Source organism: Paramisgurnus dabryanus, chromosome 11 (genome assembly GCF_030506205.2).
Source record: "Paramisgurnus dabryanus chromosome 11, PD_genome_1.1, whole genome shotgun sequence".
NCBI lineage: Eukaryota > Metazoa > Chordata > Actinopteri > Cypriniformes > Cobitidae > Paramisgurnus > Paramisgurnus dabryanus.
This window is the reverse complement of record NC_133347.1, coordinates 5,900,454-5,924,499: the sequence shown is the minus strand read 5'-3', so window position 1 is coordinate 5,924,499 and position 24,046 is coordinate 5,900,454. Positions and strand designations below refer to the sequence as shown.

Here is a 24,046-nt window from a genome sequence, read left to right as displayed (position 1 = left end):
ACTAAACTCGATGGAAAAGCTAACCACGCCAAAGTGAGGTGAGCTGACCCGACCCAAACTAAACTAAACCGTGGGGTACTATGCAATGGAAAAGCACCATTACTGTGGCCTTTTCCCCACTGATTCCGAGTTAGGGCTGTAACGCTATAGCTTGTCCCATTATAAAGACCTGCCTGATTATGCATCAAAAATCATAATCATTCAAAATAAAACAAAATCATTCAAAATCATTCAAAATATTCTTTATTATCATGAAAATACCTGAAACTATTTGAAGAACAGCAATATAAATATTATTGTAGACATTTCCTGGAGCAGCGTTTGCAATTCTAGCCTACTTCTTCTGTGGCACAAAGTTAGTTTCTGCACGAGAGCGCCCCCTGGCTTTTGGATGTGGCGGCATTTCACCGTAATTCATGCAAATTCATTAATTGAGAAAACGCGCATTTGCACGATAAATCGTTACTAAAATTGTATATTTTGCTAATTAAAGGTCCTTGTGTCTGTTTTACTATTATAAATGATGTTTTAGTGATGTAAATTAATATTATTGCTGCAATGTTGTGTGTTGCATTTTGCTTTTGTATATTTCTAAGGTTGGTGAATTTTACATACTGTTGGATATAGTTTAATCTGCATCAATGTGTTATATTTTCTAAAGTATACAAAGAACAATTCCCGCACACTATCTGCTTGCTGAAACAATGTATTTAATGAAAGTTGCGTTGCGACGTTTCGATCAACTGATCTTCATCAGGCAACTGATGAAGATCATGTTGCTCTTCATGTTGCCTGATGAAGATCAGTTGATCGAAACGTTGCAACGCAACTTTCATTAAATAAATTTTTTCAGCAAGCAGATAGTGTGCGGGAATTGTTCTTTGTATATTTTGAGACTTTTTGTCGTCTTATCCTATCACCCATCTATTGACTTCAGGTGTGCGACGCTAATTTGTTTGAATATTTTCTAAAGTAAAATAAAAAAATCTGCCACCATATTTATTTTTAAAAGTCTGATAGGTCTCAGCTTTTGTGTCCCAGTGACAAGCGTAGTGGGCGGGAAAAGCAAGTGATGCCCCGTAAGCTAGACCGTCTCATTTCATTTCACTCCGTGGCGTTTAGAGGCTGCTGCCTTCAAATATTGAGCCTTGCCTTCAAAGTCCGCGGCCTTAAAAGGATCCAGACCCTGAATTGGGATGCACCCTTAGTTTGTTCAAACTAAACCAGTGCTCACACAGCAGTCATTGGCCAGTTTACTGAATGACAGTCATATTAACCAATTATACTCAAAGCAACATGACGAGTCAGCCAATACAATTTGGTAACACTTTTTTTCGATAGTCCACTTTAGACATTTTACTAATTATAAGTAACTTTGCAACTATTTATCCTACCAATCTTTACCGTATAAGTAGACTGTCTGCTTAATATCTATTCACACTTTATTGTGATGATATTGTGATAAGTATCTTTGCAGGTGCATGTCAACTTATTCCACTAACCCTAACCTCTTCCCTAACCCTAACTGTCAACTAATACTCTAAGGACAGTTAGACAGTTAGTTGAGATATAGTTGCAAATTAGTGAAAGTTGGTTCACATAGTTGAAAACTTATTTATAGTTGTATAAGTATTAAGTGTAACCTACAATTTATTTCAGTGTGGTAGCATATTTAATGGAATGTTGTGTGTACCATATTGTAGACAAAACAATAATCATAGTGACTTTCTCCTTTAAAGAAATAGAAAATAAATCTAATTTGTCATTACTAGCATAATACTCAAATATAATATAATAAATATACTTTAAAAAGGAATTCCCAACAAAGATTATTGAAGAAATAATTTTCTTCAGTTTATTTTGAGTATCCTGAATAAGATTAGACATCAGCATGTTGCTAACAAAAATTGTTGTTGACTGGACTTAAATACATTTACTGTAAAATGAGCTGTAACACATCATGAAGTTTGATTTCTCAGAGTTTTTAAAAATAAAACTCAATCGGGTTTAAATGTCAGGAGTTCCTGTCGGGATGAAAGTAACACTTGTTACTCTTCTCCTACTGCCAATACTGTTGCATTATGTTGAAAATGTATATTTTTTTATTTGATTTAATTTTATTGTGTTCAAACTGTTAAAAATGTTTTTTTTTTCAACAATTCAAGTTTGTACTGTCAGGTTGCTTTAGAAACATTTGATGAAACCAAAATTTAACCGAAAATACATATAAACAAGATCATAGTCATGTTTATTTACTAAAAACAAGTGTAACACAAAAATCTATCTTGTTCTGTTCTGCTTTTGAGCCACCTATGTGTTACTTTCGTCCCTGCTGACAGAGTCTAAGGCCATTTTGTTTCCAAAATTTCACCTGGAATTCATAGTCCACACTTGAGTTACTGATCACAGCAAAAAAATATCTGTCTAAAACTTTATCTTTTAAAATTAAGTTTTCTGAAAAATTGTACTTTCGCCCCTGCTCACCCCTACTGTGAGTCTCTACAGTACAATGTTGGTTACTGTGAGTCTCTACAGTACAATGTTGGTTACTGTGAGTATCTACAGTACATTGCTGGTTACTGTGAATCTTTGCAGGATATTTTATTTACTGTGATTTTCTACAGCACATACCTTTTTACTGTGATTTTTACAGTTTAAAAACACTACTGTGATTTCACACTGAATGCACTGTAATCCACTGTGAACTTTATTACAGTTATTTGCTGTGCATGAACACAGTTAATTACTGTAGATTTCACAAGCATTTTTTACAGTGTAGTATTTTATTTAAATATTATTTGTTGGTTTGTTTGTCAGTTACAGTATATTTTGTTATCACTTTGTTTTGGATAGAAAGACCGAAGACAGAGAGAGACAAAGAGATTCCCTTCCATTTAACAAAGAGCTTTTGTTACAGGGACATAAAGAGATGAGGAATCTCTCAACAGTTTGTGTGTCTGTGAAAGAGAGGCACAAAGTCTAAAAGTAGAAAATAAAATAAACTCTCATAAACTCCAGCGCTGATGTTATTGTAGATCAAACAAACCCTCTTCGAGCAGAAAATATCTCTAGTGACTAAGATCACGTCTGTTTCACAACCCTGTTCCTGGACAAACACCAGAATTACACATTCAATCACTTCTTTATCTGACACACATTTCATTATGAGCCAATGGATTGAATCAAGCAAATATGTAAAATGTGTTTGTGTGCCTCCAGGAACGCGGTTGTGAAACACTTTTACTGTATCTCAAATATATAAAATGTCAGTATGTGGATTTACAGCAGTCAGATTAAAAATCTCAGGTTTGCTTAAAACTTTGATTCAAAAATAACAGCACACGATCATTTAACAGTTTCAAAAATAAACTCATTTTATTAGCAGATGTAGTATTAGGAACTTTTACTCCAGATTTACACAAACAGATCTACATACACAAAACATCCTCCTGAAGTGTTTTCAGTGTTGGACTCTGCCATCTAGCTGTCACCAGTCAAAATATCCACTAACATGAGATTATTTGACACTAACAGTGCAAGATAGAAAAGCCTGAAAGAATTTGTAGAGATGTCTTTAAACTATAAAACAAAATATCAAACCATCATTTATTTAAAGAAACAAGAAAAGCATGTGTAAGGCAAGGCTTAAAAAATTAAACAACAGATATGGTGTCATCAAAATAAAGACACCAGATCTAAACCTGTGGTTAGTTGAGTTAGTGAGACTTTGATATTTTGTTCATTATACACAGACATTTAGACAAAGTGTTTAAATATTTTCTCTGGTATTTTCTTCAAACACATAACATTAAACATTAAACTGTGTCTTATCACAGAATCACTTTTACTGTGTTACAGTACATTTCATTCTGTATAGATCTTCAGATAACAGCTACATTCATGTTTTTATTATGGACAATAAACTTGATATTGCACATGGACAAATACAGCAGGTCCGAGATAATGATAAAGATGCTTTAAAACAAACATGAGACCTGAGTGCATTGACCAATCTAACAGTAATGTATAAGAAATGCAAGTTCATGTTTCTAAAAAAATAATTATGGGTTAAATGGATAAAGGCACATGTGTAGCAGAATAAAAAAAATATTAATATATATATAAATAAATGTATAAAAAAAGGAATATTGGCATTACTACAGTACAGTAAAATATTAATACTAAATTAATATATTTCATCATTATGGAATGATCTATAGGTTAAATTTATCTCTATATGTAAAATATGTCAATATATATAACTTTAAATATTCATACATCACCAATACACAGATATTTCTATTTATGTTGGTCTAAAAACATTCATTCTAATATTAAATACATTTTAATATGTTAACACTCTAACTGTATATTTTTTCTTCTTGCGTTTGTGTACGTAAATGCACACGTGTTGTGTGTTTGTGTGTATGGTTAAGAATGTTTTCAGTGCATCTGTTACATTTGGCACACTTAAATGGTTATTGTAAACTTGAATAGGTTTAAGTAATATGGGTCATATTTGACCTCAAAATCAAAATGCAAAAACGAGAAAATGTAATTAAGATGACATCAGAATTTTTCCATTTGTGGCATTTTTGGGATGTTTACAGTAACGTAAAAGATCATATGTGACCACAAAACCAGCAATGAGTATCGCGGGTATATTTGTAGCAATAGCCAAAAACACAATGTATGGGTCAAAATTATCGATTTATTTTATGCCAAAAAATACTTAATGAATATTAAATAAAGATCATGTTCTATAAATATATTTTGTAAATTTCCTACCCTAAACATATATTAAAAATATATATATTTTTCATCAGTGTTATGTGTTGCCAAGGACTTCATTTGGACAATTTTAAAGGTGATTTTCTCAATATTTAGATTTTGTGCATTTTAAAATAGTTCTCAATGAAATATTTTCCTATTGTCCTAATAAACCATACATCAAAGGAAAGCTTATTTATTCAGCTATCAAATGATCTCAGTAAAAAAAAAAAACACTGACCCTTATGACTGGTTTTGTGGTTTAGGGTCACATATATTATTTCAATAATTGTGATTGTGATGAGTAAATTCTTTTAGCCCACTTTGAGGTTGATTGTGATTAAATGTCATTAAAAAATGTAAGCAAAATGTAAAATATTATTATGTATAATGATATTTAAAAACTGAATGTAAACAGCAGACTCAGTCCTATCACAGATGTGAGGTGTGTGCAGAAGTATACAAACTTGAACGTGTCTCAAATCATCTCTACTGATATTATCCTGATTTTACTCAGTTTTCCAGACTTTGTTTAAAACCTTCACAACCTCCTCATAGATGATAAAGACAATAGCAACATCCAGACAAACTCTGCCCAGACGTGGAACCGTGCCCTTGTAGAACCTGACGAAAACACACAATCAAATCTTACTTTATACTTAATAACAATAACACGTTTGATATCACAACACTTTTACAGGTTTGATTCTGATGGTTTGATGAATGTTGTATAACTGCACGGTTAAGAAGTAGATCCAGGTAGATACAGTTTCATATCACTTCATCAAAACATTTCAGCTTTTTGACTATTCAGCATTTAAACATACATCATCTCAGTTATCTGAATGAAAAAGACTTACGCCGTGGGTCCTTCATGTCTCATGATCTTAACAGCACAGTCCCAAGTGTTTTTATACTTATGAGCTTCCAAACCCTGAAAAAACCCAAAACACATTTTAAATCTACAGTCACTAGAGATATAAATACAAACACACACAGATGTTTGTATTTTTTGTATACCTGCATTCTTGTCTTGATAACATCCAGAGGTGTGTTCCCAAACACACTTGCTGCTCCAGCAACCGCACCAAACAAACCGGTCAGCATGGGGTTGATGGACTTGTTGGGATTATCGCCTAGAAAATATGATAATCATCAATCCAGTTGCATGAAGACTTTATGTCAGTGACCAGCAGAGGGCAGCACTGCTCAGAAAACTCACGCACGCACACACACACCTTTGTACCAGTTCCTGAGTGACGTCATGACAAAGAACCGAATGGCTTGATTGGATCCTTGTTTGAGGACAGTTGCTGTTATACCCTGATACGTCCCTCTGATTCCTAAAAGACAGAGAGGAAAAACATCACTTACTGTGGACACAGATCATATGGTTGTGTGTTGAAGACAGAAACAATGCAAATAACAGTTGAAAAACAGAACTGAAATTATTGACAAATATTTGTTTTGATTATAATGTAGATACTGGAATCGTGCACAATAAAGCATGTGTGTATTAGGAACAGAGTCAGTGTTATTGACTTCATGTTAACTATAAGATGACATCACACAGTTATTATTATAATATACAAACAATGCGTTGAGATCTTTACCTTGAGTTCTGATGATCTCTCGTACTCCATGGAAAAACCCTCTATATTTAGGATTTGCTGATGTTTGATCATGAATGAATTTCACCTAGAAACAGAGTATGAATTGAATTTGAAGCTAATATAATGTTACTCTGGACAACAAAACAGTATGGGTCTGATGATCAGTATGGGTCAACATTCCGATCTCTCTGATGAAGCCAATACAGAAGTGACTTCAACTGCAATTCATCGACTGGCCACTAGAGGCTCCAAAAGGGAGTCAATTCCCATAGACCTCCATGTTAAAATGCCCACTTTATACAGTAGAAAATAATATGTTTACAGCCTGGTCCAAAAAGTGTTTTTGGTCTATATAGCAAATTTTGCCTTTCATGACAAATGTGGGCGGGTGAATATTTTTTAACTCATGCGTGTAAATTATTTTAAGCTTTAAAGTTCGGCATAAATAAGGGGTGGCCACTTGAGTGGCAGGTGAACTGTCAGTGCTGTTTGTCACTAGAATCCATAGCTATATATACACTAGATGTCGCCTTGGGGTTCTAAGCATGCGTCAAAACCGCCGCCATCTTGAAACAGGGGTCTTGTCATATAAGTAGCCGGATAACGCTGCTATCTCCGCCTGTACTTTGAATTCATGGACGATGCCGGACTTTTATGCTGCGTATGGATGTTAGGCTTAATAGAAAAAGTAGATTTTCATATTATCAAAACTTAAATTTTTTTCTGGACTCAATGCTAAATACATGTTTGACTGTTGGAACGAACCAAAAGAAACCTAGAAAGTCGCATTCATGACAATTTATGGTGATTTTATTTTCGTTACGCCAATGACGCTGATGCAGGGCTCCCCTGTTTCAAGATGGCGGCTCTATTTGACGCATTCGTTCCAATGAACTGCCGTAGCCAAGGTGACATCTAGTGTACATATCTATGAGTAGAATCGAGCTAGACAGGTGTGGTTTCAGCAACCAGCCACCTCAGCTTCACCCACGTCCCGCCTCTTTACCCATTTTCGGTTATCTGCGAGTGATGCGCGGTAACGCAGGGCCAAGATGGCGACGGCAGGCACCGCCTACTTTAAAGGACAAGTTCAGTATTTTAGACTTAAAGCCCTGTTTTCAGATTGTTTATGATGAAATAGAATGGTTTTGACTGAAATTTCGACATTTTCGGCTGCCCTGAGAATTTTTGCGTGTTTGTGTTTCAGCTCAGACCTCTACAATGGGTTTAATGGTGCACTGGAACAATCCTTCCTAAAATCCATTAAACTTTCGTTTACAAAGACGTGAAACTCACCGAGTGGTCAGGGGTGTTCACTGGTATGCTCACACAAAAATCGCTGCAAAAGACGCATTCCAACAGGTTTTATCGTAGTTTTTACCAACTCCATTGACTTGTATTAGTTGTGCTGTGATGTACGGTATTACTCCGCGCCGGGAACTTTGTTTCTATTCTTGCAATTGGCAAAGGCGGATTAGCGCCACCACATGGGCTGGAGTGTTTATAATTCAAGCTCTAAGTGGAAGAATGTACGGGTGTGAGGCGTTTGGAAAAATAGGTCCACAAGTTAACAACGAATGCTAAAACAGCTGTTGGAAAGCATCTTTTGTAGCGATTTTTGTGTGAGCATATCAGTGAACATTCCTGACCACTCGGTGAGTTTCACGTCTTTGTAAACGAAAGTTTAATGCATTTTAGGAAGGATTGTTCCAGTGCACCATTAAACCCATTGTAGAGGTCTGAGCTGGAACAAAAACACGCGAAAATTCTCAGGGCAGCCGAAAATGTCGAAATTTCAGTCAAAACCATTCTATTTCACCATAAACAATCTGAAAACAGGGCTTTAAGTCTAAAATACCGAACTTGTCCTTTAAGCTTCAAAAAAGCTCTTCACAAACATATGGGTGACGTCACGGACACATCCATATTTTTTTACAGTCTATGGTCAAATTATTGATTTTATGCCAAAAATCATTAGGATATTAAGTAAAGAGCATGCTCCATGAAGATATTTTTTTTAATTCCCTACTGTAAATATATCAAAAATGTATTAACTATTAGTAGCAGTTGTCGGAGCCGATGGTGTAGTGGACAGTGCTCCCGAGTTCGAATCCCGAATCCCTTTGCCAATCCCATACCCCTCTTTCCACCCTATACTTTCCTGTTGTCTCCTTAATCACTGTCTATCTAATAAAGGCAAAAATGGCCCAAAAAAAAAAATATATATATATATATATATAAAAAACTATTAGTAGCAATGCTGACATCGCGGGCAACGGGTGTAAAAACGGATTTTTACAATCCAGGTAGCTGTGTAAATTGGAATTTCTGCTCTGTCTAGTCATATGATAAATTTTGAGCTTTGGTTTTTTGAAATTTTGTCATCATACCATCTGTTAGTAATATGTGTTTGCTAACGACTTCATTTGGACGTGATTTTCTCAATATTTCGATTTTTTGCACATTAGATTTTTCTTATTTATTCAACTTTAAATGATGTATAAATCTCAATTTAAAAAGATTGACCGTTAATGACTGGCTTTTTTGTCCAGGGTCACATATTCATTTGAATCTTACCTTTATTGTTTCCATTGGACACACGACTAGAACCGCCTCCATGACACCGGCACCTAAACCACAGACTAAACCACGAGTACTGTCCAGTTTACCATTCTGATCTTTCATCTGATTACTCAATATCTCAAACACACCAAACCTAAAGACAGAAAGAGAGAGAGACAGAGAGAGAGAGAGAGAGAGAGACAGAGAGAGAGAGAGAGAGAGAGAGAGAGAGAGAGAGAGAGAGAGAGAGAGAGAGAGAGAGAGAGAGAGAGAGAGAGAGAGAGAGAGAGAGAGAGAGAGAGAGAGAGAGAGAGAGAGAGAGAGAGAGAGAGAGAGAGAGAGAGAGAGAGAGAGAGAGAGAGAGAGAGAGAGAGAGAGAGAGAGAGAGAGGTTTTGGTCTCGCGGTAAATGCACTTAAAGAGAAAGCTAGACGAGCATTCTATGCCATCAAAGGCAAATTTAAACAAACAGACATTCCTGCTACAGTTTGGTGTAAAATATTTGATAGTGTAATAATGCCCATAGCTCTGTATGGTTGTGAGGTTTGGGGTCCACAAAGCCTAACAGATTACTCCAAATGGGATAAACATCCAATGGAGTCCCTGCATGCTGAATTCTGTAGAAATATTTTAAGAGTTCAGAGAAGAACACCTACTAATGCATGCAGGGCTGAATTAGGCAGATATCCCCTAATAATACACATCCAAAAACGCTCCCTTAAATTCTGGTCACACTTAAACTCAAGTCCCCCGAACACACTTCAATATGAAGCCCTTAAAACCCAAGAGAAGAGACCTAAAACCAGTCCCATCTGTCAACTGGCTCTAAAACTCCAGACCAGCACTAATGAACGCAAACAAACCACGATAAACCAAATCATTAAAGAAAGTCAAACTTTATATTTGGATCATTGGGATAATGAAAGTAAAAACCAAAGTAAACTAGAATGTTATCGGGCACTAAACAGAAAATACAGTCTGTCAGAATATCTCTCCACAGTTAGAGATGTAATGCAGAGACGAATCCTCACTAAATACAGACTCAGTGATCACAGTCTGGCAATAGAGAAAGGCCGACATAGACAAACATGGCTCCCAAAAGAAGAGCGAATCTGTGTCCATTGTGACAGTGACGAGATCGAGACAGAGACACACTTTCTCCTTTACTGTGGTAAATATAAAGAGCTTAGAGAAAAACACTTTGACAAAATCTCAAAGCTCATACCAGAGTTTCATAGCTCTTCAGACTCAGATCAAATGAAGATGTTACTGGGGGAAGACAGACACCCATCAGTTGCTGCTAAATTCATTTATCAGTTACACACCATCAGAAATAATCCACAGCCCTGATCTTGTACAGTACTTTTATTTTACCTCTCATCTGCCTCCATAAATGTACATTTGTATACTTCATATGTTTATATTTCAAAGTCTACTTTATATTGTAAATATCCTCTGATTCTATTTTATTTTATTTGCAGTAGCACTTCATCCATCACCCAGCACCTTAGCTTAATTGCACCTTAATGTTTGTTAATATTGTGTTATTGTATGTTTCTCGTTTTATGTATAATGCTTTGGCAATATTGTAAGTGACACAATCATGCCAATAAAGTGCTTTAAATTGAAAATTGAATTGAAATTGAGAGAGAGAGAGAAACTCATTATTAATGCAGCATATATATACACATTTTTTATCAGTATGTGTGTTCCCTGGGTTCGAACCCATGACCCTAACATAACAGGAGCATTTTATTGGATTTACAATTTTAATTTCCACCATGTTACATTATGTTGCTTCATATTTTGCTTTAACTTAAAAACACTGAAAACTAGGGATGCACCGATAGGATTTTTTGGGCCGATAACGATTTAAACAGACAACTTCTGGCTGATACCGATATTAAACACTTGTATACAATACTATACAGCTGGTCTATTAGCTAGTTTATTTCTGCATCAAATTATTTTTACTGAACATGGATTGGATCTAATTAACATTCAACTGACCAACATAATAAGAGAGGCACAAGCTTATGGAAGGTTTTTTTGGTCTTTTTTAAATTAATTAATTAAATTATAAAATAATTAATTAAATTATAAAATAAAAATAAAATTGCAAAATATGTCCCAAATTTGACAATTAAATGCTAAAATAAAAATTAAAACATTATTTCATTTTCATTTTTAACGTGATGAAGCATCATTCCGGCCAAATTAAAAAATAAAATTAAATTGATGATTTGACATTTCATTTTCAATATAATCTTGAGTCAAGACTGACAATATTAAAATAAAAAGGCAAGCTTGAAAAGGAATCTGTAAAAACATTTTTTTAAAGGCTTTTTATTCATGCCCAAGCAATAATTGGGACAAAATTAAAATGTAAAGTTCAGTTTTAATTTTATGTTCTGTTTAAATTATTTGTTTTCATTTTCTTTTTCGTTTTCATTTTCATTTTCATTTTCAACTTGTATGCAAATTCAATGTTAATCAATGGGTGGCGTTTACTTGCTTAAAAAAAAGGGGATTGGCTGAAGCAGCGTTGCCAACTCAGCGACTGTGTTGCTAAAATAGGGACTTTATTGCTACATCTAGCGACTTTTAGGCCCATTTAGACAAACTTAGCGAATGTTTGGATGAATGTTAGCTTCACATCTGTACAGATAGGCTACTGTACGCTTGTACTGGCCCACGAGTGCCGGGTGGCGCTGTCCCGGTGAAATGTGCGTCTGGTGTCTCTGTGCATGGAGCTGGGCAGTGTAGGAGCTGACGCGTGGATGAGAATCGCGTTCATTGTTTACATTTCAAAGGAGGAACAAACAATAAAAAGTGGCTGGTCCGCTGTTATATATGTGCGTATTTTCACACATCTGGTCCGGTGAGGCGTCAGTTTAACGAGCTGATACACCGACCAGTCACTTACTTTTAAATGAACATTATCTGTTTATTTAGCCTATGTGTTGTCTGTAGTATCAGAACTTGCGTCCTCTGTGAAATGCGAGTCTCTCGGAGTCTTCTGTGTACACTGCACTGGACACAACATACAGTTCTTCTGACCATAGCTGAAGCGTGGAAGACGAGCTACGCACATAAGGGCTGTGACGATATCACAGTAATACTGCATCACTGCTGTAATAAGATGCCAGCTGCGGTGATGTCACGGCCGCAACCTTATAAAGCGCGTCATGCCCAAGTGCTCTGATTTCTTGAACTGTACCAACTCACTCCCTGGTTTTAAACCCCTGCGCGAATAACAACATCTCTGCAAGAAAATGTCAGAGCCATGCCCATGAAAGTTCATGTGCAAGGAGTCCGAGCCACGCGCATATTAAGCTTTCTCATTCAAGGAGAAGCACTGTGCTGGTGATGATAATGATACCATAATAATAATTTAAAACTATAATGGGCAAACATGACAACTATCGTTATGAAGGCAGGAGCGCGTATACTGACAGCACAACTCGTTATTTGGTTGAATGCTGTGCTTATATCTGGAGCTACTGTAAGCGAATTTCTGAAAGCAATGATTGGAGTATCCATAAGTTTTGCGCAGTTATTTACGTAATGATGCAATTGTCGATTTCGTTTTGTATCCACTTTGAGAAAATCTAATTAAACATACTAACAATAATAACATTAAATAATATTTATTTTCTATATCTTTTGAGTTTAATATCAATTATGGAACAGTTTTTGTCATTGTTTGTAACCCATTTTTTGTACAATAAATTATTAAAAGTTGCAACATGTTTGGAGAAGTGTGTTTCTATTCACGGAGAGTTTACCGAAAATGAATGTCTAAAGAAATAGGAATCAGGTTTTGCACAACTCATCAGAAACAATCTTAAACTCTGCATGTTCTTTCTGCAGGTTTTCAGGTTGTTATTCTATGAAATGTATTGTATAAAATGGGTTATAAACGATGACATAAAATGTCTATAAATCATAGTATATTCAAAAGATATGAAAAACAAAAGTTAACATATAGAAATACATATTATTTCACATTGTTATTGCTAATATAATTTGTTGTTTTAATAATATGGGGTGGGTTGTTGTGCTAACAGTCTAACCGCGTGATTCTGTTGCTTCTTCACCACGGTAAAATAAAATCCCGTACGGTCACAGCCCTACTCACAAATCAGCGTTACAAATGAGGACCACTTACAAATATGCCACAAAGGCTGAAGGTCTGCTCTGCCAGTGTGCCCGCTGCAAAAGTAAGTGACTGGTCACTCATGTCCATTTTCATGAAATGCATACAAATAACACGCAGTGTGATTATAGTGCTATATATATACGCCAATTTTGCGAGCATATGATACTCCAGTCCTTAACGGATTTTGGCATAATTATGTATTGCACGATAATCACACTGTGTTATGTGTATGCATTTGATGAGAATGGCTGACGCCTCACCGGATCAGATGTGTGAAAATACGTACATATATAACAGCGGACCAGCCACTTTTTATTGTTTGTTCCTCCTTTCAAATGTAAACAATGAACGCGAAACTCATCCACGCGTCAGCTCCTACACTGCCCAGCTTCATGCACTGAGACACCAGACGCACATTTCACCGGGACAGCGCCACCCGGCACTCGTTGGCCAGTACAAGCGACACAGTACCCTATCTGTACAGATGTGAAGCTAAGATTCATCCAAACATTCGCTAAGTTTGTCTAAATGGGCCTAAAAGTCGCTAGATGTAGCAATAAAGTCCCTATTTTAGCAACACAGTCGCTGAGTTGGCAACGCAGCGTTAGCCAATCCCCTTTTTTGACCAAGTAAATAAACGCCACCCACTGATTAACATTAAATTTGCATACAAGTTGAAAATGAAAATGAAAACGAAAAAGAAAATGAAAACAAATAATTTAAAGAGAACATAAAATTAAAACTGAACTTTACATTTTAATTTTGTCCCAATTATTGCTTGGGTATGAATAAAAACCCTTTTAAAAATGTTTTTACAGATTCCTTTTCAAGCTTGACTTTTTGATTTTAATATTGTCAGTCTTGACTCAAGATTATATTGAAAATGAAATGTCAAATCATCAATTTAATTTTCTTTTTTAATTTGGCCGGAATGATGTTTCATCACATTAAAAATGAAAATGAAATAATTTAATATAATGTTTTAATTTTTATTTTAGCATTTAATTTTCAAATTTGGGACATATTTTGCGATTTTAATTTTAATTTTATAATTTAATTAATTATTTTATAATTTAATTAATTAATTTAAAAAAGACCAAAAAAACCTTCCATACAAGCTAAGCTAAAACTAATATAATAAGACAGCATGACAACCTTAAAAGGTGGTTTTTGCTATTCAGCATTTATTTTATTAACAACATTAACTCATTTTTTTACATATAATGGATTTCTTTATGCAGTTAATTAATAAACAATCGGTATCGGCCTTTCTCGTGCTATTGCCGATATGCCGATGGTTTCAAATTCATCAAAAATCGGCCGATAAATATCGGCGGCCGATACATCAGTGCATCACTACTATAACCCTCTTCTTATTTAAAAGGGTTTGAAATATAAACATTACTATAGCTGATTGTTTATGCCTTTCATTACAGACTGAATAGTTTTTTGCAGTAACACTCATTACAGTGACATTATTTAATCACACTCATTCAGTTCAATGTATTTGTAGACACTGACAAAGTTGTAAATTGAGCGGAATAAATAATATGACCTGAACAAACATTTTGATTCAGTACTGTAACTTGAAGGCAGTTATAAAACCCCATTAAATGTTTTTAACCTGTAGTCACATCACTCCATGAGTTATCTGATTTCCTAAAGACTTTAATTCTGTCGATTTAGTCCTTCCTCTTTAATGATGGGGCGTCAGCGGTAACCCAGGCAACCGGCCGACTGCAGGTCTCTGTAAGACGACCTGTTCCATGTTTTTCTGTGTTTATTGCTCAGAGATGTGACTACAGGATATCCAGCAGTTATTTATATCTCCGGAGCAAATGAAGTGTGAGGTAAACACAAACACTGTATTGTATACTGTATGCATATAGACTCTATTCAAAGATGTAAAAATGTCTGCACTTTTTGCAGTCTGATCAAATAATAATTCACTAAAGTCTTTTAAAAGAAGTTGTGTCACTGAGTCACTATGTTTGCAATACTGTGAAGTCTTTAACGGTTGATGATTGGCTCTTTTTACCGGAAGGCGGGACTAGAGCAACCATATTGATCATATTGCTGCGATCTTCCCCATTTATAGCAATAGCAGTGTTAATATTAAATATCTTTGATGCACATGTTTAGCTGTATGATTTATAATGGGTAAAAGTCATGCAGGACACAGTGTTCAGATGTAGAAGAGCTGCTGTGAATTAAAATAAGATGGAGGTAGATACAGTAATGCAATCTGGGCTTGAGTCCAGCTGCCTCCGAAGATTCAGACGATCCATTAGAGGGTGAAACGCACGGTGACCTCTCCAGATCACTTCAATCAACTAATGAAACCAGAGACTATCAATCTGAGAGTAGAGCATTTAAACCACAGCTGATCCAGAGTCAGTCCGCCCACATTAAAGTGATGCATGTAAAAATCTTTTACGCCTTATTGCCAGATGGACAACAGTCGGAAGAACTAAGTGGAAAATTTAAATAAGAAGACTTGTAGAGATGGCACACACACAGAGACAGACAGACACATTGGCAGACACACACACACACACACACAGTGATGTTTATCAGGATGGTGATGAAGTCAGATCTGCTGTCTTCCTCAGTGACCATAAAAGCTCAGAGTTTGACGGACAGAGCCGGACACACGCTGTTGGCCTGTCATTCACAAGACACACATTATACGCAGGCACACAAACAGCATACACACATACACAGACAAACCAAGGTTCAGGGGAGCCGTAGACACTTAACCCATCTATAAATGTGGGAAACGCTCTTCTGGTGTGTGTGCGTGTGTGTTTGTGTGTGTGTGCATGCATTATTTCCTGCTGGAAGCAAAACTATCAGCATAATAAATGTCAGCGGTCTGAAACAGACGCAGCAATAACACAGCACGACAGCAGCGATTGACTGCCTGACTTTAATATGCAGAAAAACACTTCTGTGCATCTGTGTGTGTGTGTGTGTATGTGTGTGTGTGTGTGTGTGTGTGTGTGTGTGTGTGTGTGTGTGTGTGTGTACCTGACGGCAGATTTTGGGATTGATCCATACAGTAATGAACTGAGACCTCTATATAAACCCAACACACCGTGATGACGAACCGTCTGTGAGACACAGTCCGCTGCAAAACAAACACACACACATATAGTACTATAATTAATAACACATATAAATCATTCATAAACTGTTAATTAAGATCATCAATGTATTACAGATGTTATTCATTAAATGAAGAAGCAGCTGTCTGATAAATCATAAATCAACAGAAGGTTTGTTAAAAAGAGAGAGAGAGAGAGAGAGAGAGAGAGAGAGAGAGAGAGAGAGAGAGAGAGAGAGAGAGAGAGAGAGAGAGAGAGAGACAGAGAGACAGAGAGAGTAAACGTTTGTTTACTTAGTGAATGTAACAGCAGGTTGAAATCAGTTCTGGCCCACAGACTTTCCGTAATTAAGTCCAAAGAGGATGTGTACGTCACGTGTGTGTGTGTGTGTGTGTGTGTGTGTGTGTGTGTGTGTGTGTGTGTGTGTGTGTGTGTGTGTGTGTGTGTGTGTGTGTGTGTACTCACTGATGCCTCTGTACCGTGGAGGATTGGCTTTCTCATCTAACTGTAGTTTAGTTTTTACATATTCTGTAGGAAAAGTGATGCAGATTTCAATTCCACCTGCGAAACCACCTACAGATAAAAGATAAGACATGATCAGTTTTCAATAAGTAATCATAAATTGCGGAAATCAGTTCAGATTATTATTTATTTAATTAAATGATGGTTATGATTCATATATAAGTTCTGCAGACATATAATTATTAGAAAAATTATTAACAATTTGTAAAAAATAAGAATAATTTTGCCAAGAATTTCAAGTTTTTGCCATAACAGGAATTCAGGGTTCCCACACCTTAGTTAACTTCAAATTCAAGGACCTTTCAAGGTCCAATACCCTCAAATTCAAGGACTAAATGTGGGGACACATTTTAAGTGAGAGCAAGGTTACATCGTGTTACCTTTTAAGATACAGTGTTACATTTCCCTTTCGAGGGAACTCGCGCTGTGTCACTGTGGTGACACTTTGGGGACGCCTCCAGGGGTAAGTGTGTCTGAATGTGTATATCAAATTCAACCGATGGTGAGGCTTAACGACAAAGACAGGGTGACACGAGAGCCAGGAAGTATATCGCTATCTGAAATATTGCTAAAGACTGCTTTACAGGGACATAGGAAGTATGGCAAGGGAGACGCAGCGTCTCTTTCCCTTCTCAGGGAACAACAGTTACATACGTAACCCGAGACGTCAAACACAACTATGCAAAAAAGCATTTTGGTATGAATCAACATTCGCATACAGAAGATATAAGCATTTAAAAGGAAAAGTTTAGCATGTGTGCTTAAAAGGCTAGAAATTTTATGATATTATCCTACATTACACAGGGAATAATATGGATTTTTTTCTAGAAAACTTCTTGCATAAAATAGATTCAAACACTTTCAATGACCTGTATCTATCTATGTATGTATATTTTCAAAAACTTCCCAGGGCCTTGAATTATTTCTCCCAGATTCACAAACTTTCAAAGATTTCAAGGACCCGTGGGAACCCTGGTAATTGCAATTCTGTATTTGCCTTTTTAATCCAGCAACAATCAATAACATATTCATAATCAAGGAATTAGTCCATTTTCTTAAAAAAAATCCAGATAATTTAATCACTACCATGTTATTCAAAATGTTGATGTCTTTCTTTGTTCACTCGAGAAGAAATTATGTTTTTTGAGGAAAACATTCCAGGATTTTTCTCATTTTAATGGACTTTAATGGACCCCAACACTTAACAGTTTTAATGCAGTTTAAAATTGCAGTTTCAAAGGACTCTAAATGATCCCAAATGAGGCATAAGGGTCTTATCTAGCGAAACGATTGTCATTTTTGGCAAGATAAATAACAAAATATGCACTTTTAAACCACAACTTTTCTTCTTTCTCCGGCTGTGTGACGCACCAGCGCAACCTCACATAATTGCGTCGTAACGTAGAAAGGTCACGTGTTACATATATGAAATGCACATTTGCAGACCATTTTAAACATTAAACTGACACAAAGACATTAAATCGTATCATTCCACATACAACAACGTCGGAACGGTCCTCTTTCTCCACACTTGTAAACACTGGGGCGGAGTTTCGCAAACGTCATTCGTGACCTCTTGGCGTGATGACGAATTATGTGAGGTCGCGCTTGTTGTGGTTTAAAAGTGCATATTTTTTATTTTTCTTGCCAAAAATGACAAATGTTTCGCTAGATAAGACCCTTATGCCTAGTTTGAGATCGTTTAGAGTCCTTTGAAACTGCAATTTTAAACTGCATTAAAACTGTTAAGTGTTGGGGTCCATTAAAGTCCATTAAAATAAGAAACATCCTCCTCAAAAAACAAAATTTCTTCTCGACTGAACAAAGAAAGACATCAACATTTTGGATGACATGGTGGTGAGTAAATTTTCAGGATTTTTTTTTTAAGAAAATTGACTACTCCTTTAATATATCATATGAAAGAGTAACATCTCAAAACTTAGTCTCAATTGTAATCTATTTGTGCATTTTAATCATACAAAAACAAACATGAAGCAAAACAAAGACTCTCTCTCTCTTCCGGGATTTCTCTCTCTAATTAAATGTAATTAAATTAGCTCATCTGTTTGTGGGGAGAAACACATATAGATGCAGATGATATTGCATCAAAAATAAAAAAACATGTGAGTTTGTGATTTAAAGTAAATCTCACACACAAACCTGAGACAATATATAAGCAAGCACACATGACTACACAACAACACCAGAAACAAAACACTACATTCATCAAACCACACAAACTGTCTCTCCTATTTTCTTTCAGTTTTTACTTCAGATCAATATACATTTTATTTTAACAGATTGGGAGCAGTTTGACATGTGGTGGTTTTAAAGCTACACACACACACACACACACACACACACACACACACACACACACACACACACGCACACACACACACACACACACACACGCTCACGCAGAGCTGATAGAACTAATCAATAAAAGTACAGAATCTCCTGCCGGTCTCTTCACACTGAACAATCATAAATCACAGTAAAGACCTTCACACTGTCAGCTGTGTGTGTTTGTGTATAAGACTGAGTGAGAGCAAGAAAACACAGTTAGACATGATTGATTGACATCAAAATCTCACAAAAACCACTTCAATCTCATTCATTCATCACTGTTGTGTGTGTTTATAATTTCAGACTGCAGTTCATATATCCTCACTATATCAGTATATCAAGATCAATCACACAAACCAAAATCATTTATTTACCCTCATGTCATTCCAGTTTTGCTTCTTTATAATGCAAAAACACAGAACATACACTATAATCTACAGCTTCTTTAAACTATTAAACATTTTAGCTGCCATCAACTAAAACCGTAAAACTCTCCACAGATCTCCTCAGATGAAGACTGTTGTATGGCATCGTACATGAGTAATGGTGATGATTATATTACTTTAAAGGGACACTCCACTTTTTTTGAAAAATGGCTCATTTTCCAGCTCCCCTAGAGTGAAACATTTGATTTTTACAGTTTTGGAATCCATTCAGCTTATCTCTGGGTCTGGCGGTACCACTTTTAGCATAGCCTAGCATAATCCATTGAATCTGATTAGACCATTAGCATTGCGCTCAAGAGGGACCAATAAGTTTCGATATTTTCCTAAAATATCCTAAAATATATTTTCTTTGACTCTTCTGTAGTTACATCGTGTACTAAGACTGACGGAAAATCAAAAGTTGCAATTTTCTAGGCCGATATGGCTAGGAACTATACTCTCATACTGGCGTAATAATCAAGGACTTTGCTGCCGTAACATAGCTGCAGCAGGTGTAATGATATTACGCACTGCCCAAAAATAGTCCCCTTGGTTACTTTCAATAGCAGGGGACCATTTTTGGGGCACTGCGTGATATGAACGCAACCAACCTACAATGAAAAAAATCTATTCACTCTTTATATAAGGTCAAACTCCTGCTCTTATAAAAAATTATTCTTTTAAAGAGACACTTATTTTCCAGCTTACCTAGAATTAACTCTTGATTTTTACAGTTTTATTAGATTACAAATTTATTTATGAGGACAATCCCATTTTCAATAATGCCATATATTCTAATTTATAATAAGTGTTTTTACATTGTAAAAAAAACGCTAAAGGAATAAATGTAAAAATGAATGTTCTATGTTAATACAAGTTTCATTTTGTGTAAAAACTAAAGTTTGAAGCTGAACAAATTGCGACACCTCAGAGAGAGACAAACAAACACCAAAACAGACAGACAGAGAGAGAGACAGAAGGATAAGGATGAGGTGAATGTGATTGGAGGAGGTGCTTAGAGAGGAGAAGAGATGAACACTAGCCTCCCGGCAAAACCAGGGACCAAAAAGAAAAACACGCACAAATACATACACGCACACACACACACACACATTTTTACAGTGCAATAAAAGCTTTGAGTGATGATAAACCTCAATGGCGCTTCTCCATTAGACAGAATTGCCTAAAGCAACTGCAGATCTCCAGACCGACAGGCTAGTATAGCTGAAAAAATTACATCCAGAGATTTCCACTGCAGGAAAATATTTTAAATTATCATTATTTGGCAAATAAGAAATAATTTATTGCTTATACGGGCCAGTTGTTTCATTGTCATGGATGGTAATATTATATAACATTCAGTATACAGGGGTGCGCAAACATTTAAAGGGGACATATCATAAAAATCTGACTTTTTTCATGTTTATGTGCTTTAATTGGGTCCCCATTTCTTTTATCAACCTAGAAAATGTAACAAAATTTTTTATTGTAAATTCAAGATATAAACTAATCCAGTTTAAAGTTATACATCACCTCCACTACTCAACAAAATTATCCAAAATATTTTCATCAGTATTTTACTAATGAGATAGATGCCATGTGGCACAGGACTAGGGCTGTCAAGATTATCAAATTTGGCTGACGGTTAATTGTTTAATAAATTGTGACGATTATGTCGATTAATTGCCTGCTTTGACATTTAATTCTCATACATTTTTTTGTTTATGAAATTATTTTCACAGATTGTTGTGATTATTTAAATTAAATCTTTTTCAAGGTTTATCTGGCAGTAAATATTTATACACACAACACATTCTTAAAAGTAATCAGATACGATCTCGTTTATACAGGCACTGCAGCTCCCCCTTGTGTTTTTTAGAGAGATGTGCAATCATCATGGTGATTTGAAATCATCGCGATAAGGTCAAACAATTACGATGAGATGATTATTTAATCATTGTGACAGCCCTGAACAGGACACTGGCAAGTTTATTATTTATTTTTGCCCTATGTTGGTCTAACATTATTTAATTTTTTTTAAGTGCATACAAAATTGTTATTCAACCTGATCACAATATAGCTATTTTTGGCTATTTTAATGTAATAGATACCCTTTCTTATACTCAGCAGCAGGCCCTTATGGTAGGCATGATTGTAGCCAAAAAAGTAATACTCCTTAATGGGACATCTTCACAAGGTCCTTGCTTTCAAAGATGGTTGTACATGATGTGCTATAATATTCAAATGGAACAACTGCTGAGCTCAGCTAACAAAAAAGATTTGAAGCCACACGAGGGCCTCTCTTGAATTATTTCATAATTTAATGATGACCTGTCTATAGACCTCCCTTTGTTATGTGCAGCCCAGTTGTTGGTTTAAATTTTCGTTGGTTTTGTCTTTATATGTATCTGTGTGTGCGTGTGTAAATAAAACTAGTTAAACAGGTAATGCTGTACTAGTTAAACAGGTTAATCTGTCTGGATGGAATATTCACATTCTGTTCATGTGTGCGGATGTAAACTCCTAAAGAAATAAGCAGAAAACTCAGAGAAATGAGCAACATAACTGACGATGAGAGAAACATCTGACCGACTGTGTTTACAGGTCACCATGCATTTGTGACACCATAGACCAGAGGCACACAACAATACACTTTGTGTTTTATAGCTAAACCCACAACACACTTTACATAAAACTCAAACACACAAGGACACAATTTTTATGAGACACAAGCTTACTTTGCATAGGACATAATAGCATACAAACACATCCATATACACACTTTACATACTTTAAGACTCAAAACCACACAAACATAAAATTTAATTCAAGCTAAACGCAAAAGAAATAAATATATTATTTATAATAGTGGTATATCAGTATTGATTTACTGTAACAGTAAAATGTCTAGAAGAATGCATTACTGTAATGAGATAGGGGTGCAGTATTATTAATATTATCTAGATACACACACTCCCAAAGGACTTTTAAACTGTAGTACACAACAAAGCTACCTGACATGATGTCACACTAAAATCATCACTTAAACACACGTACAGTAAGTGATGATCTACACACAATATCACAACTATCCACATATAACAGTGACAATAACAGTTATCTGAGCTGAAAGAATAATGACAAAAACATTACAGTTACACTGTTATTGTCCTTTAGCAAATAGAAATGGATGTGACATTTTAAATGTGAAGGCCTTGTGTAATTACAGAGGGCTGTGTGTGTAGGCTATATATACATAAAACAAGCCTGTAATGGAGGAAAAATATCATAAAGACCTGTCATCTCATTTCAACTGAACAGCAGATCCTAGACGGTAGTTAACCAATTATACTGGGAACACCAGATGGATAGAGAGAGAAAGAGAGAGAGAGAGAGAGAGAGACTGTAATCACATTATCTACCTCATTTAACTAAACATATTTCAGGGCATTATTTAATAATGCATTTATTGTAAAAAAAATATATATAAAATGTTTATCTTGATTATTAAATTCTCTCTAGAAACTAAAATGTCCTGTAATGACCGAGATGTCTAAACTGTGTGCTTTATGGGACAAATACTCCGCTTTGACCTTACAACACAGATAAATCATCTGTCAGACAAAACATCATCATCAAAACCTACAGAAGAACCCAAACAAACACCACCACCATCGTCATCATCATGTGTAAAGCTCACGAGCTCTGTCTTATATCCTCTTTTTAGTGATGAATACATCATACAGTACATTTTGATCAGGATGATAACAATACAAGCACCATAAACATCTATCATAAATCACTTTCTTAAAGCATAATTAATTCAAAGGTTAAGATCTGACATAACAAATTTCATCTGTACAGTATGTTCTGTGTGTTTAGCTTGTTTACTTTTAAATTTTACAAGTGCTGGATAAACTAAGAATGACTAGATTACCTACTTTCTACATTTCTGTTACATATTGAAAGTGAACGAGGCGTTACCTAAAAACATTAATTCAATGACAGCATCTTTCTTTTACTCATCTTTCCTGTTTTCTTTCATAAAGTTCACAAGAAGTCCTTCTGAAAAATGAAACTTCACACGCACGAAACAGTTTAAACACTTTTCTTCATGTTGTATATGTTATATGTGTCTGACCTGCCAGTATTGCTTTTCCAGGATGCGTGAGTTTCCCCGCGGGTGCGGCGCGTTCACGCGTCATCTTCACTCAAACAGAAGAAACAATCTGAGAGCAGCGCGCGACCCGCCGACCATAGACCGATGACACGAGACTGATCTTGGCCAATCAGCGGTCAGAGTGCGATCATGGGGCGGGGCTCTGCCTTAAGGTGGACTGAGTCGTCTCCACCCTAAACCCTCGATACACATCCACGACAAACTGTTGAACAGCTTTACTTTTTTAGACATTGTAGATTTTAAACATTAAAGAACATTATAAACATTGTAAGACTATACATACGTACTACTTTAATGTCTTTCTAAACATCCTGAAGGTATGTAAATGAAGACAAATTATCATTTTTTGAGTAACTT

At 35.7% G+C, this 24,046-nt stretch overlaps 1 protein-coding gene across 2 annotated transcripts; it reads right to left on the bottom strand.

The window, feature by feature from the left end:
* Window positions 1-3,348: 3,348 nt before the first annotated feature.
* LOC135730406 (tricarboxylate transport protein B, mitochondrial) lies at window positions 3,349-23,950 on the bottom strand. 2 transcript variants are annotated; one of them, XM_065248320.1, is made up of 9 exons: window positions 23,651-23,950; window positions 16,679-16,786; window positions 16,137-16,236; window positions 8,961-9,099; window positions 6,384-6,468; window positions 6,009-6,113; window positions 5,791-5,906; window positions 5,631-5,704; window positions 3,349-5,394 (listed from the first exon to the last, which is right to left on the bottom strand). In XM_065248320.1, the coding sequence occupies exons 1-9, from the start codon at window positions 23,712-23,714 to the stop codon at window positions 5,280-5,282; spliced, it is 906 nt and encodes a 301-aa protein (XP_065104392.1). In that variant the 5' UTR covers window positions 23,715-23,950; the 3' UTR covers window positions 3,349-5,279. The 2 variants fall into 2 exon arrangements, with proteins under 2 accessions (XP_065104392.1, XP_065104393.1); XM_065248321.1 differs by lacking the exon at window positions 23,651-23,950 and adding an exon at window positions 22,806-22,827.
* Window positions 23,951-24,046: the final 96 nt, after the last annotated feature.